Source organism: Nerophis lumbriciformis, linkage group LG08 (genome assembly GCF_033978685.3).
Source record: "Nerophis lumbriciformis linkage group LG08, RoL_Nlum_v2.1, whole genome shotgun sequence".
Taxonomy (NCBI): Eukaryota; Metazoa; Chordata; class Actinopteri; order Syngnathiformes; family Syngnathidae; genus Nerophis; species Nerophis lumbriciformis.
The window spans coordinates 19,932,133-19,948,281 of NC_084555.2; the positions used below are offsets into that span (position 1 = coordinate 19,932,133).

General features: G+C 37.4%; 2 protein-coding genes across 4 annotated transcripts in view; one reads left to right on the forward strand and one right to left on the reverse strand.

Annotated features, from left to right (window-relative positions):
- The window catches only part of LOC133611557 (CAP-Gly domain-containing linker protein 4), a 69,496-nt gene that overhangs the window by 7,913 nt on the left and 45,434 nt on the right, over window positions 1-16,149 (forward strand). Inside the window, exons 1-2 of one of the 3 annotated variants that reach the window (XM_061968447.1) lie at window positions 10,341-10,446; window positions 13,683-13,829. In XM_061968447.1, coding sequence (XP_061824431.1) covers window positions 13,703-13,829 — 127 coding nt within the window. In that variant the 5' untranslated portion in view covers window positions 10,341-10,446; window positions 13,683-13,702. Of the gene's footprint in view, window positions 1-10,340; window positions 10,447-13,118; window positions 13,235-13,682; window positions 13,830-16,149 lie in introns of those variants that run through there. The other 2 variants (XM_061968446.1, XM_061968445.1) reach the window with 2 other exon arrangements.
- cimip5 (ciliary microtubule inner protein 5) lies at window positions 5,648-10,140 on the reverse strand. Its single transcript, XM_061967949.1, has 3 exons — window positions 9,830-10,140; window positions 9,717-9,756; window positions 5,648-6,118 (listed from the first exon to the last, which is right to left on the reverse strand). The coding sequence occupies exons 1-3, from the start codon at window positions 10,054-10,056 to the stop codon at window positions 5,921-5,923; spliced, it is 465 nt and encodes a 154-aa protein (XP_061823933.1). The 5' UTR covers window positions 10,057-10,140; the 3' UTR covers window positions 5,648-5,920.

A 16,149-nucleotide genomic window follows, 5' to 3' on the forward strand; every position in this document is an offset into this window, starting at 1 on the left:
CACTAAATTGGCCCTAGTGTGTGGATGTGAGTGTGAATGTTGTCTGTCTATCTGCGTTGGCCCTGCGATGATGTGGCGACTTGTCCAGGGTGTACCCCGCCTTCCGCCCGATTGTAGCTGAGATAGGCTCCAGCCCCCCCCCGCGACCCCAAAAGGGAATAAGCGGTAGAAAATGGATGGATGGATAGACTTAGACTTAGACTTAGACATCCTTTTTATTGTCATTCAAATTTGAACTTTACAGCACATATAAGAACGACATTTCGTTACATAAGCTCATGGTAGTGCAGGATAAAAAAGCAATAAGGTGCATATATAAATAATAATTATATATCAATAATATATATATATATATATATATATATATAAAATAAATAAATAAGTAGATTACTGTACAGATAAATATATTGCACTTTTTCACATGCGTCCACGTTTATGGATGTATGTTATTTTATATATATATATATATATATATATATATATATATATATATATATATATATATATATATATATATATATGTATGTGTGGGAAAAAATCACAAGACTATTTCATCTCTACAGGCCTGTTTCATGAGGGGGTTCCCTCAATCATCAGGAGATTTTAATGGGAGCATTCACATACCATGGTTTATATAGGGCACAGAGTGGGTGGGTACAGGCTGGTGTAGGGGCGTGGTGATTGGCTCATGTGTTACCTAGGAGGTGTTTCCGTCTGTGGCGGCATGCTGATACAATTTCGCTGCGCTTGTTGAGGGATGACAGGTCTGGACGGTATATAATATACAGTTTCTCTTTCAAGCATAGTTTGCATCTTTTATTACCACTATTGTAAGGTGTGCTGGATGCAAGAATTTGCCATGTTATTGAATATTCAACATTATTGTCTTTGAGGTTCCAAATGTGTTTGCTGAGCTCTGTGGTATTCCGCAGGTTTTGGTTCCTGAAAGAAGCCTTGTGATTGTTCCATCTGGTTTTAAACTCTCCCTCAGTTAATCCTACATATGTGTCGGATGTGTTAATGTCCTTGCGTGTTACCTTAGATTGGTAGACAACTGATGTTTGTAAGCACCCCCCGTTGAGAGGGCAATCAGGTTTCTTGCGGCAGTTACAGCCTTTGTTGGTTTCGGGGTCGCTCTGTCCGAGGGCCGACGGCTCATTTGCAATTGTTTTGTTGTGGTTTGAGATAATTTGTCGTATATTGTTCATGCAGCTGTAGCTCAATTTAATGTTGTTCTTGTTGAATACTTTTCTTAGGGTGTTGCTTTTGGGAAAGTGTTTGTCAATCAGAGTGAGGAATTTGTGGCCAATGTTAGTTGAGACGTTTTTGCTGTATGGGGGGTTGTACCAGATGATGTTGTTTCGTTTTCTGTTCTTTTTTGGTTGGTTTCCTGGCGTGGGTTCATAGGTGAGGGTGAAATTGTATCCGCTTTCATCAAGGGCTTTTTGGTACGGGGGGGTTGCTTGGTCAAATTCAGCTTTGCTAGATGACAGCATCGATAGCCTTTTATTAATTCCGGTAGGTATTCTTTTCGTGGTGGTGGATGGGTGGTTGCTGTCATGGTGCACGTATTGGAGTGTTGTGTTGGGTTTCGTGAATGGTTGGTAGCTGTTATTTCTCAGGTTGAAAGTGACGTCGAGGAAGTTGACGGTTTGCTTGTTGGCTTCAATCGTGATCCGTAGGCACCATGACAGCAACCACCCATCCACCACCACGAAAAGAATACCTACCGGAATTAATAAAAGGCTATCGATGCTGTCATCTAGCAAAGCTGAATTTGACCAAGCAACCCCCCCGTACCAAAAAGCCCTTGATGAAAGCGGATACAATTTCACCCTCACCTATGAACCCACGCCAGGAAACCAACCAAAAAAGAACAGAAAACGAAACAACATCATCTGGTACAACCCCCCATACAGCAAAAACGTCTCAACTAACATTGGCCACAAATTCCTCACTCTGATTGACAAACACTTTCCCAAAAGCAACACCCTAAGAAAAGTATTCAACAAGAACAACATTAAATTGAGCTACAGCTGCATGAACAATATACGACAAATTATCTCAAACCACAACAAAACAATTGCAAATGAGCCGTCGGCCCCCGGACAGAGCGACCCCGAAACCAACAAAGGCTGTAACTGCCGCAAGAAACCTGATTGCCCTCTCAACGGGGGGTGCTTACAAACATCAGTTGTCTACCAATCTAAGGTAACACGCAAGGACATTAACACATCCGACACATATGTAGGATTAACTGAGGGAGAGTTTAAAACCAGATGGAACAATCACAAGGCTTCTTTCAGGAACCAAAACCTGCGGAATACCACAGAACTCAGCAAACACATTTGGAACCTCAAAGACAATAATGTTGAATATTCAATAACATGGCAAATTCTTGCATCCAGCACACCTTACAATAGTGGTAATAAAAGATGCAAACTATGCTTGAAAGAGAAACTGTATATTATATACCGTCCAGACCTGTCATCCCTCAACAAGCGCAGCGAAATTGTATCAGCATGCCGCCACAGACGGAAACACCTCCTAGGTAACACATGAGCCAATCACCACGCCCCTACACCAGCCTGTACCCACCCACTCTGTGCCCTATATAAACCATGGTATGTGAATGCTCCCATTAAAATCTCCTGATGATTGAGGGAACCCCCTCATGAAACAGGCCTGTAGAGATTAAATAGTCTTGTGATTTTTTCCCACACATACATATATTGCGCTCTACTACGGTATCGAGCACTATTTTTTGGATAACCTTATTAAGACATATATATATATCTATATATATATATATATATATATATATATCTATATATATATATATATATATATACTGTATATATAAATGTATGTGTGGGGAAAAAAATCACAAGACTACTTCATCTCTACAGGCCTGTTTCATGAGGGGTTCCCTCAATCATCAGGAGATTTTATATATATATTTATATATATATATTTTTTTTATTTTTTATTCCAAAGAGTTAATCCATTTTGGGGGGAGTTGAGGGGATAATTTAATTATGATGCGTTCAAGAGTCTTACGGCCTGAGGGAAGAAGCTGTTACAGAACCTGGAGGTTCTGCTTCGGAGGCTGCGGAACCTCTTTCTAGAGTCCAGCAGTGAAAACAGTCCTTGGTGTGGGTGGGAGGAGTCTGCAGATTTTCTGAGCCCTGGTCAGGCAGCAGCTTTTTGCGATCTTCTGGATAGGAGGAAGAGGAAGAGGAAGAGGAGTTTTCAAGTATTAAAATAATATTAACCTTTAACATACTTTATAATAAAATAACATATATAAATTCTTAATGAGAGATATATTATTAGATATTACACATTTTCTTTGCCTTGGGTAAAACGGAATCCATCCTGTTTGGGTCCCACATCAACCTTAAGAAAGTCAGTGACTTCACTATAAAAGTGGGTGACATTGTTATCACCGGGAAAAATGAGGTCACCTACCTCGGTTCCATTCTAGAGGGTAATCTTTCCTGTGATAAAATGGCAACCAAGGTAATCAAAAAGGTCAACCAATGAACGAGATTTCTCTATAGAATCTCCTCTCTGGTCAACAAAAGCACCATGAGGATTCTGGCGGGAACTCTCGTTCAACCCTTTTTCGATTACGCATGCACCTCCTGGTACCCTAGTACCTCCAAAACCCTCAAATCTAGACTCCAAACATCCCAGAACAAGCTAGTCAGATTACTTCTAGACCTCCACCCCAGATACCACCTCACTCCTACCCACTTCTCCAAAATGGGCTGGCTCAGGGTGGAGGACAGAGTAAAACAACTTGCACTGAGCCTAGTCTATAAAATCCGCTACACCTCCCTGATACCGAAGTACATGTCAAACTACTTCCTTAACCTTAATCTTAATGACCGCCATAACCACAACACCAGGGGGAGCTCCACAAACCACGTTAAACCCAGATTCCGAACTAACAAAGGTCTTAAGTCATTCTCTTTCTATGCCACATCAATGTGGAATGCACTCCCAACAGGTATAAAAGAAAGGGCATCTCTATCCTCCTTCAAAACCGCAATAAAAGTTCACCTCCAGGCAGCTACAACCCACCCAAACAATCAAATGCAGATACTTTTTCTTATGCCTTCTGATCTCTCTCTCTCTCGCTCTCCTACTTGCTGTCCATATCCTACCAAGTCAGACCTACACTGTTCCAATATCCATTTCTCTGTTCTCAATTGTTGATGACTAATGATAACAACCAAACCTAACCCCCCGCCCCCCTCCACACCCCGATTGTAAATAATTCAATGTGATTATCGTGTGTGATGACTGTATTATGATGATAGTATATATGATAGTATATATCCGTATCATGAATCAATTTAAGTGGACCCCGACTTAAACAAGTTGAAAAACTTTTTCGGGTGTTACCATTTAGTGGTCAACTGTACGGATATGTACTTCACTGTGCAACCTACTAATAAAAGTCTCAATCAATCAATCAAATGCCTCCTATATTGACCAGAGATGCTGTTTGTGGTACGCTGGTCCTTTTTTATTTTATTTATATTATTAGCATATTAGCCTTCGGCATATAATCAAAATTAGGTATGTCTTAGGTAATGGCTTTTTGAAGATATCCGATATTCCGATATTGTCCAACTCTTAATTACCGATACCGATATCAACCGATACCAATATATACAGTCGTGGAATTAACACATTATTATGCCTAATTTGGACAACCAGATATGGTGAAGATAAGGTCCTTTTTAAAAATAATAATAAAATTAAATAAGATAAATAAATTAAAAACATTTTCTTGAATAAAAAAGAAAGTAAAACAATATAAAAACAGTTACATAGAAACTAGTAATTAACGAAAATTAGTAAAATTAACTGTTAAAGGTTAGTACTATTAGTGGACCAGCATCACGCACAATCATGTGTGCTTACGGACTGTATCCCTTCCATACATAATGTAGGAACCAGAATATTAATAACAGAAAGAAACAACCCTTTGGGGGAGTTTTTTTTTGGGTTGGTGTACTAATTGTAAGTGTATCTTGTGTTTTTTATGTTGATTTAATAAAAAATCAAAAATCAAACAAAAAAAACAAAAAACGATACCAATCATACAAAAACCTGATACCGATAATTTCCGATATTACATTTTAAAGCATTTATCGGCCGATAATATCGGCAGACCGATATTATCTCTAATCAAAATACAATTAATTCATTATTAATGAGATATATTATTAGATAATGACATTTTTTTGTCACCTATATATGCAGTATGTAGGTAAAGTTAAGACAATTACAATGGCCCCCCCCAAAAAAGTACAGCAGCTGCCTCGGGTCCCGTTTAGACTGACGTAAACAAAAATGTACAATAACCAAAAGCAATTTTATAGAGTCATTTGAGTTTTCTGAACAGAAAATAACTTAATGATCCGACTAACATACTTTGATTTTCCTCATTGTTGTTTTTCTGTGATATGGATCCTCCTAGGTCTGAAATAAACCCCTCCAAAGTTTTACATGCATCTTATCTTTACTGTTCAAAATGTATGAAAGTGGCTGAGTTTGCACATTCTTAAATGTTTCAGTATGCAGGTGGCCCTCAGTGGCAAACACCCTTGGTGAATGCAGCTTCTTGCACTTTTTAGGCTAAAATATTTTAATTGACATGCAACATTATCCTTGACAATTACACAGCATTGTAGCAACAGGACATACGCATTACAGCCAAATAGAATGTAAAAAAGGAACAATCATTTGCAAAATAATGTATGTTTGCTTGTATAGTATAGCTTGTGTGATGTATTACATTGATTACAAATAAAGCTTATCAAGCAGTTCTAAGGAAAGTCAAACATAACTGACGCAATGTCAAGGCATCAAGAAGAATGTATAAGTAGTGACAGATCCAGCATTAGCACGACATCATCTCTGGATCCTGTTTGCACTTGTGATGGCTTCCAGACCAGAAGAAAAGTCGGTCCAGTCGAACCAGGTCACGCCCCAGTGGGGTCGACAATCTGCTACCAAATATTTGATTTGTGGTGTTGGGGACACAATCAGAGAAGAGTGACACATTGTTGGGTAAAGGCTCTTCTGGCTTCCGCTCTCCCTACAAAACACAGGACGCAACAATTGTTGCAATTAGTGCAACAGTAATTAGTTGAGTCAAAACTTCTTTCATGCAGTACTTGACGTCACATGCAATGTCAGCATATCAAGTGAGGCGACATCATATCTCACAGGAACACAAAGTAATCTAATTTTTCTAGATTTTTGGGCTTTTTTAGATGCACTTAACAATGTTTGTTTAGGGAACAGAAGAAGAATATGTTAGCATCATGTCCTCTTGCGTTTGGGCCTTTCATCTAAACCCACATGATTTTTGTACCTAAAGATGGAAACTTTCCAAAACTGCGCCTTCAATATTGGTTAGTGGAAAAGTAAAACGTTGCTTATGACTTGTGTCCTTTGAACTGTACAAAAGTCTCATTTGTAAAACAAATTATGAGAATATTAGGAGAATAAAGCCCTAAAATGAAGAGGAAAAAGTGTGCAATCCTACAAGAAAATAAATTGTAATTTTATGACAAATAAAGTCGAAATATTACAAGGATAAATTCATTGTAAAGACAAATTGTGTAATCCAACAATAAAATGAGGTATCATTTTACAAGATCAAAGCCAAAATATTAGGACGATAAAGTCATGAAATGAAGAGAAAAATGTGTCGTCTAACAAGAAAATAAGGTTAATTTTACGAGATCAAAGTCAAAATGCTAGGGGAATAACATAAAAATAAGAGGAAAAATGTAAATTCTTACTATGAAAAAATATTGTAGCTGTAGTACAAGAATAAAGTCAAAATATTGGGAGAATAGCATCAACAAATTCAAAGAAACAATATTAGTAATATATATTTGCATGAGATTGATATCAAAATATTAAGAGTATAAAGGTCTAAAATTAAAAAAAAAAGTTTTATTTATTTAATCTTACTACAAAGTAAATTGTAATTTTACAAGATTAAAGAGAACATATTAGGAGAATAAAGTCATAATAATGCATTGTCTGACCATTTAAAAAGTTGTAGTCTTACCAGAGTAAAGTCAAAATATTGTGGAAAATAGAGTCATAAAATAAAAATATATATTGTATTGAATATATATCACATTATGGTATTTTATCACAATATTTTTTATATTTTATGGCTGTATTTTGCTATTGTTTCGTATTGTTGTTTAAAGTTGTTAAAAGGGAATTATAGATTAAAATCCAAATATTGAGAGAATAGGTTACTAAAATAAAAATATTAAGTCAAACAAATTTAAGAAAAAAAATTTAAGAAGCGGTAGCAAATGGATGGACGGAGAACCAAATGTCTTACAAGACATCTTACAAGAACATTTTAAGAGATTATATACAAAATATTAAAAGAATAAAGTATTAAATAAGAAGAAATATTTTGATTTACCATTAAAAAGTTGTACAAAACTGAGTTAAAAATATTGTGGAGAAATAGGGTCATAAAATACAAATATATACATTATGATCTATTTTTACGAGATTGATGCCCAAATATAAGGAGAATAAAGTCCAAAATGTAGAGTAAAACATATTTTAAAAGATTGAAGCTGAAATATTAGGTAAACAAAATGGAAAAATGTACAGTCTTACTATAATAAAATACATTTGTTAAAAATATGTTATTGTCAAATATTGGGAGAATAGGTTGATAAGATGAAAATTAAAATATTATATATAATTTAATGACATTTATGTAAAAAATGTAAGGAGAATCAAGAAAATAAGTGACCGTTTAAGATTAATTTTTACAAGAAAATAAGTCACGATTTTAAAGTATAACATTAAAATATTAGTTAATTAAAATATAAGTCAGCATATAATGAGAAACAAACCAAACAAAGATTTGTTTTTTAAGATTAGTTATAATACTATGAGAATATGGTCAACATATTATGGGAATTAATTTTGTATAATTATGAGAGAAAAAAATATGACAAGCAAGTTGAAATATTTGTTAATGTTTTTCATTGTTAATTGCAATGTTTTTATTTGAATAGTAAAAAACATAAATAACCAAAACATTTTGAGTTATAAGCATGAGTTGGCATAGAAAATGACCCAGTAAATCCCGTAACATCCGACCCAAATCCCTGGTCTTCTTGCTCGCATTAGCTTAGAGCTGGAGATTGACAAAACTTTGTTTTTCAACCTGGGAATTGAAGAAAGTGAGTGTGGAGAATAGGGCTGCAACTAACGATTAATTTGATAATCGATTAATCTGTCGATTATTACTTCGATTAATCGATTAATAATCGGATAAAAGAGACAAACTACATTTCTATCCTTTCCAGTATTTTATTGAAAAAAACAGCATACTGGCACCATACTTATTTTGATTATTGTTTCTCAGCTGTTTGTACATGTTGCAGTTTATAAATAAAGGTTTATAAAAAGCGGACGAAGATGGATGGATGGATGGATTTATAAAAAAATAAAATTAAAATAAAAAAATAAAATATATTTGCTTCTGCGCATGCGCATAGCATAGATCCAACGAATCGATGACTAAATTAATCGCCAACTATTTTTATAATCGATTAATTGTTGCAGGCCTAGTGGAGAACAGTGCTGAGAAGAAGCAGGAGATTAATTGAATTAAAAAGATAAATCATCAAAAACATGATAGAGCATGTAGCTCGCTAACTTGACAAAGCAATTCGAGCGTATCACTGCTAATCTGCACCATACTGAAGCAGAATGAGTAATGACAGCCAAAAATGTTGAAAGGATATCTAAACGGTGGAAATGTATCCATGAAAATATGTAAAAACTGCTGATGGTGTGTTTGACAGAAAAGCAGCTGGATACTGTAATTGATAATTGTTGTAGTTTATTACTCATTTACTTCATAAAACTACTGTAGTTGTTTGCACTACATTTCATTGTATTGTTTTAATACAATATTTTTTTTGTTATGAGTTGAGAGCTCCATCACAGAACCAATTAAGCTCGCAAGTTGAGTTACTGCTGTACATATAATTTAAATTTAGGCACAATAATTTAAATTTAGGCACAAGTAAATTATTTTTAAAGTACATCCATTCATCCATTTTCTACTGCTTGTCCCTCTCTGGGTTGCCGGGGGTGCTGGAGCCTCTCCCAGCTGCATTTGGGCGGAAGGCGGGGTAAACCCTGGACAAGTCGCCATCTCATCGCAGTCTTTTTAAAGTCAATAGTGCAAAATAACTAAAACAAAAATGAAGCAAAAACTACTTTCGACTGTCGTGTGTGCCTAAAGGTCAGTTTTTTGTAAACAAGATATGAATAAATATCCATCCATTTTTCTACCTACTCTCTCTTGTGTGCAGCAATATCATTTATGGAACAATCACGCAACAACAACAACACATTCAGATATCTGTGAAAATTAACACACCCGAGGAGCTACTGTAGTATCAATCTATTATCAATACAATACTGATACTACCCTTGATATCATCCAATACTAATACTACCCTTGATATCATCCGATAGTGATACTACCCTTGATATCGATTTTGTTGACATATGGATCCACTCACCCCTATAGTGTGCATGTTAGCGCCTTAGTTGAATACTTTTTCGGTACTGTATACACATGCTTTTTTAACAATATCTTATAAGAATATAAGAATAATTCTTACCATCTGATCATAATTCCTGAGGAAACTCCAGTTCTTCTCCCTGTGAATGGTCATAGGTTTATTATGCATGTGGTACAATAAGTACAAAACAGTAAGTTGTCTTATGAACTCACCATTCCAAAACGGATCTTCTTTCACTAAACACCATTTCTTTCCACGCTTGGTCTTGTTTGACCGCATCCTTCTTTTCTGCATCCCGCCTTGTGGACATTGTGTCTCTTGTGTTTTGAACACTTTTAGCCGCATGAGGTGCCTGTTGCTTAATTGTTACCGGTTTACCAGCGGGCTCCGGTAACCGGTAGCCTGCAGATGATGCGCGTCTAAGATTGTTTAAATCCATTTCGCTCAGGAGTGAACAACATAAATTGACTTATGTGGAAGACGGTAGTGGAAGAAATCACTGCCAGTACTTTCGTGGATACGTTTCCAGGGTAACAGGAAGTGAGGTACTTGCGCAGTAAAACAAACTTTCAAATTAGGCACAGTTTAAAAAAAGGGTTCTGATTGAGGTTCAAGTTTTTCCATTACTTGTGGGGTACTTTATGTGGAATTCACTTGTTTTGTTTAATTTTTTTTTTACAACCGGATGCTACAATATATTTGCTTTTATTTTGAAGGCTGAATTTAAAACAGAGCTCCTTAGCTGCGTAGCATACAGATGGGATGGATGAACATTCTATATCCTGTCATAGATATCTCCTATGAGCAAGTTGAATCACGCCGTTTTAAGGTAAAGACACGATAATATATATTTTTTTAAATTGAGTGATAATTTGTACAAATATTGGTCCAACTTGACCCAACATTTTAAGCTAGACAGAGGCATTACTGAACATGAGATGATCACTCGACGTGGACGTCAATGTTGTGTTTTTTTTAGTTGTTTTTTTTAGAAAATAATAATATTGTTACTCGTATATTAGTATTGTAGTAAACATAGTACAGGTGCCTAACTCGGTACGCAGCACGAATTAAATGATACTGTAGCATCTTTGCCATTAGGGTTACCCGGCATTTTAAATCATGCTAGCTCGCTGGCGTTAACCATCAAACATCCGTAAATTATTGCTATAGGTACATTTAAACGAGCGCAAAATAATGCAACTTCAGGGCTGACCTTTAACTAGAGTTACATATAATTTCAGGTAGATTTATGTGAATATATTAATATGATGGTTATTATTTGAATAGTCGATTTTGTCTTATTGTAGTGTAATGCAGACAGAAGTGTCCAGTGTTAAAGTGGGCGGAGCTATACTGCACTGTTAGAATCACGTGATTCAGCTTGGGCAGGAGTGACATAAAGTACCCAGAAAGAATTCCTCATGTCATGCTTTCACTATATATTGGTCTGCACAAAAAAATTGCAGTTTCGATTTACATTACCAGCTGCATCACAAACGCTGCTTTTTTACTCAATGACTAAAGCTATTTTTGGCATGATGGCCAACACTTCCACCTCACTCTTCCTTGCCCTAGCCAGGGCTATTTGGCTCCACTGCCCTGGTTCAACCACTCTGACCTTTCTTTTGGTTTGCCTTTATTACGTGCATGATTGTACTGTCAAGTGAGCGATCATGCCATGTTTTTAACCAGCCCTAAACAGCTTTAATTCATCAGAAAAAACCCAAAAAATGGATTAATATCATTAAAGGGGAACATTATCACCAGACCTATGTAAGCGTCAATATATACCTTGATGTTGCAGAAAAAAGACCATATATTTTTTTAACCGATTTCCGAACTCTAAAAGGGTGAATTTTGGCGAATTAAACGCCTTTCTATTATTCGCTCTCGGAGCGATGACGTCACAACGTGACGTCACATCGGGAAGCAATCCGCCATTTTCTCAAAGACATTACAAACACAGAGTCAAATCAGCTCTGTTATTTTCCGTTTTTTCGACTGTTTTCCGTACCTTGGAGACATCATGCCTCGTCGGTGTGTTGTCGGAGGGTGTAACAACACGAACAGGGACAGATTCAAGTTGCACCAGTGGCCCAAAGATGCAAAAGTGGCAAGAAATTGGACGTTTGTTCCGCACACTTTACCGACGAAAGCTATGCTACGACAGAGATGGCAAGAATGTGTGGATATCCTGCGACACTCAAAGCAGATGCATTTCCAACGATAAAGTCAAAGAAATCTGCCCCCAGACCCCCAGGAAAAGAGAGCAGATGAGGGTATGTCTACAGAAAATTTTAATTGATGAAAACTGGGCTGTCTGCACTCTCAAAGTGCATGTTGTTGCCAAATGTATTTCATATGCTGTAAACCTAGTTCATAGTTGTTAGTTTCCTTTAATGCCAAACAAACACATACCAATCGTTGGAAGGCGATCGCCGAATTCGTCCTCGCTTTCTCCTGTGTCGCTGGCTGTCGTGTCGTTTTCGTCGGTTTCGCTTGCATACGGTTCAAACCGATATGGCTCAATAGCTTCAGTTTCTTCTTCTTTAATTTTGTTTTCGCTACCTGCCTCCACACTACAACCATCCGTTTCAATACATGCGTAATCTGTTGAATCGCTTAAGCCGCTGAAATCCGAGTTTGAATCCGAGCTAATGTCGCTATATCTTGCTGTTCTATCCGCCATGTTTGTTTGTATCGGCATCACTATGTGACGTCACAGCAAAGTGGACGGGTGTATATAACGATGGTTAAAATCAGGCACTTTGAAGCTTTTTTTAGGGATATTGCGTGATGGGTAAAATTTTGAAAAAAACTTCGAAAAATAAAATAAGTCACTGGGAACTGATTTTTAATGGTTTTAACCCTTCTGAAATTGTGGTAATGTTCCCCTTTAAGTGGCCCCCTGAAGGCTTCCGTAACAGCGATGTGGCCCATGATGAAACTGTGTGTCTTTTGCCATGCATAAATATAAAATAAGCAGTTCAGAAAAATCCACCCTTTTAAGGGACAAACTGTCATTTTGAATGCTGATGTATTGTTAGAGATTATTGAGTCATCTGGTTGATATAATAATTTTTTCAGAGACATAAGGTTAGGGCAGGTGATGTTATGTTACATTGGTCTCTCTGGAAATGTAAAGCAAACAATTTTTGGGGTGTCAGACTCAAGGTGGCCGCTTACTGCCAAAGAGGTTTGGACTGGTACATTCAGGTTAAATAACACTCTTCCTAATCCCTGCGTCTATCGGTTTTATTCTTTATCAGCACTTTCGTACTACACAGCCTCATTCTGCATTGAGCTTGACCAGTCAGATGGCACGGCAGCAGGATCGCAGTGCATAAAACTGGGAAGTAAGGCTGATTTTCCAGACATTGACAATCAGTGGTAAGAACACCTGAGGTCTTGGATGATAGCAGGCTTTAAATCTACGAGGCAGTCAGGGGATTAGCAGAGTATTAGTGTGTACAAACACACACACACAGTGTTTTAGGAGAAGAACTTGGTTGGATATTTTACCTGACCCAGATTGTGCCTCTTAAATTTAGCTGAACTCTACCGGGATACTCTTATGGCGGTCAATGGGAACAAGGATAGAGCTGAAAGGGAAAGTGAGTGTGCAGTATGCTGTGAACATGTTTGAATTGTCGCTGGTGGATTTAGGTTGTTGTCAAGTGGCGTTTTTCCGTCTCCACACCTACTACTTCCCTTGCCTTTTATTATTAGGTTGTCAGTTTTGTTTGCTGATAATATAGTAAAGTTTTTTTTTTATGTACGCCTATCTCTTCCATTTTTTTACTGTAGTACTTAGTCCATTCTCTGGAAAACCACTTTGTCCTGTCATGCATGTATGGGGAATTATTTTCTATAATGATGTATGAAATGTTAATATAATGCTGAATCTGTTTTTTGTCGTAAGAACATACATTACCTTGCTCAACTAGGAATCCTAAATTATACCTAAAATCTTCAATGAAGTCATGATGTCCCCTCACTGTACCGGTGGGGTTGTCTTTGCTTGACTGAGATTATACCCACTTAGCTCTAATACTATTCCAGCCGCGGGCCTTGAGAGGGAGATGACAAAGGAGGATGTTTCAGTGCTTGAGGAAGGAGATGCTACGCTTGGCTGTCGAAATCGAGTGTCTCCCTATCAGCGGCCAGTCACCCACCAAGTGTCCTCTGCACCAATGCCTGACGACTGTGGTGAGGACTTGTTTGCGTGCCACACACATTTATATGTCATGTTAACATACTTCCAATGCAATTGTACCAACTTGTACCAAATGTTTACAGAGTATGAAAAGTTAGTTATAATTATTTAGCATTGTGTTTAGAACATTGTTAGGGGAATAAATTCCCATTTTAAATGGCAGAAGTAATAGTAATAATAATACAGAAGTGATACATTGTAGCTGTGTATGCCATTGAGAGATGTTTCATGAAATCAGAGTGCGTGAGTGTGTGCCTTTGAAGGGTGGTTTTTAAATGGCTTCATAAAAAAAGTTGGTATGTTATGGAACTGCTTTTTTTTTAGAAATTTGCCTATCATTCACAGTCCTTATATAAGACAAGCACACATGTTTTTCTTTTTTTTATGCATTCTAAGTAGTAAATAAATGCAAACAAAAGTCTGCTTACAACAGAGCCTATGCGAGACTATAAAACACTTAAAAATAATCCAAACACTTCCATCAACATTCCCTTTACACGCTGTAAGTATATATGTAATGTAGTAACAGGCACCTTCATAATAACATGTAATATTTACGTATTTTGCTCATTTTAAGCATACGCCAGTGTATTAATTTCACAAACGCATCACAATGTTCGCTTTTTCCTTCAACCACATCCCTACTAACTGCAGACACCATGAGATCCAACAAACATAATTAAACATCACTTACTACGTAATGTCTGCTCTCACTGGGATGCCGACTGTGAGAATGTTGAAATATTTTAGGGTTGTTAACGATAAAATTGATGCGACCGTTTTGAGAAGTTGCCGGTTCGGCTATGTCGGTTACAGCCCCCTCAATCAATAATATTCAGCTGTAAATCCATAGGTTAATCGAGTGTAGACACATAAACCGTGCCTGAACTAGAATTCAGTTGGTGGTTTTTGTCTTTAAAACGACACGAAAGCCAGGGTTGTCTGTGAAAAGAGTCATGCTCTTGTTACGTTACTTACGTAACAGATGAGAATAAACATAGATACATGGACCGGGTGACGTGCGAGACTAGCAATTAATAGACAGTTTATCTTTCACACAACACAAGAGTCACGGTTGGCCGCCAAATAATTACCCACAAGATTTGTATTGCGGCAGCATGGTGCGACAGGGGTTAGTGCATGTGACTCCCAATACGAAGGTCCTAAATTCAATCCCGGGCTCGGGATCTTTCTGTGTGGAGTTTGCATGTTCTCCCCGTGACTGCGTGGGTTCCCTCCAGGTACTCCGGCTTCCTCCCACCTCCAAAAACATTGCACCTGGGGATAGGTTGATTGGCAACACTAAATTGACCCTAGTGTATGAATGTGAGTGTGAATGTTGTCTGTCTATCTGTGTTGGCCCTGTGATGAGGTGGCGACTTGTCCAGGGTGTACCCCGCCTTCTGCCCGAATGCAGCTGAGATAGGCTCCAGCAGCCTCCCGCGACCCCGGAAGGGACAAGCGGTAGAAAATGGATAAATGGATGGATGATGGAAGATTTGTAATGTCCTAAGGAATGGCGGCTCAAGACAGATTCCCAGTTTGTCTTTCTTTATTTCACAACATGCAACGTTTTCGTACAACGGCCTCAATCTCCGTGTCTTGCTCTCTTTTCCGGCAACACTCAAACAACTTTCACCTCCACAACACACGTCACTTGCCATCTTTGTCCCATAAGTCCCGCCTCCCAGTCAAGTCATTGATACTGACTTGACTCGTGGAAAATAAATATATTTGACATAAGTTTGCTTTTTTACTTAATGAAAATACTGGAAGCATGTGACGTTTATAGAATGTGTTTTGTTTATATTTGAAGATGAATGGGCCTTTGGCTGTTTTCATTCATCAGGTTATTGTTATTATTATGACATTCAACTGATCAGTTGTCTTAAAAGATGTTTGGCCTTTCATCCGAGTATTTTTTCATCAGATCATGTTCATAGACTTAGCTTGGACAGATCTAGTCTGAGCGCTTGGTGCTAAGATCCTAACTTACTATTTATCCACTAACATGAGGAGGAGCGTATGCACAGGATGGAATGCTTTTGTTATTTTGTGGTGTAAAAAAGAATGTGTCCATCAACAAATGTTAACCATAAAATCGAATCGTTCATACACTAAATCGAATCGCATACACTAAATCAAATCGCATCGAATTGTTCTGTTGTAAATAAATTGTTTTTAAATCGCATCATAACCAATGTATGGAGATGCAAATCGAATTGTCCATCACAAAAAATAACTCAATCCTCGCCAAGAAAAGGGGAGGCGAGTCAAACAAAGCGTATTTTCTGATTTTTGTCGCCATTTCCA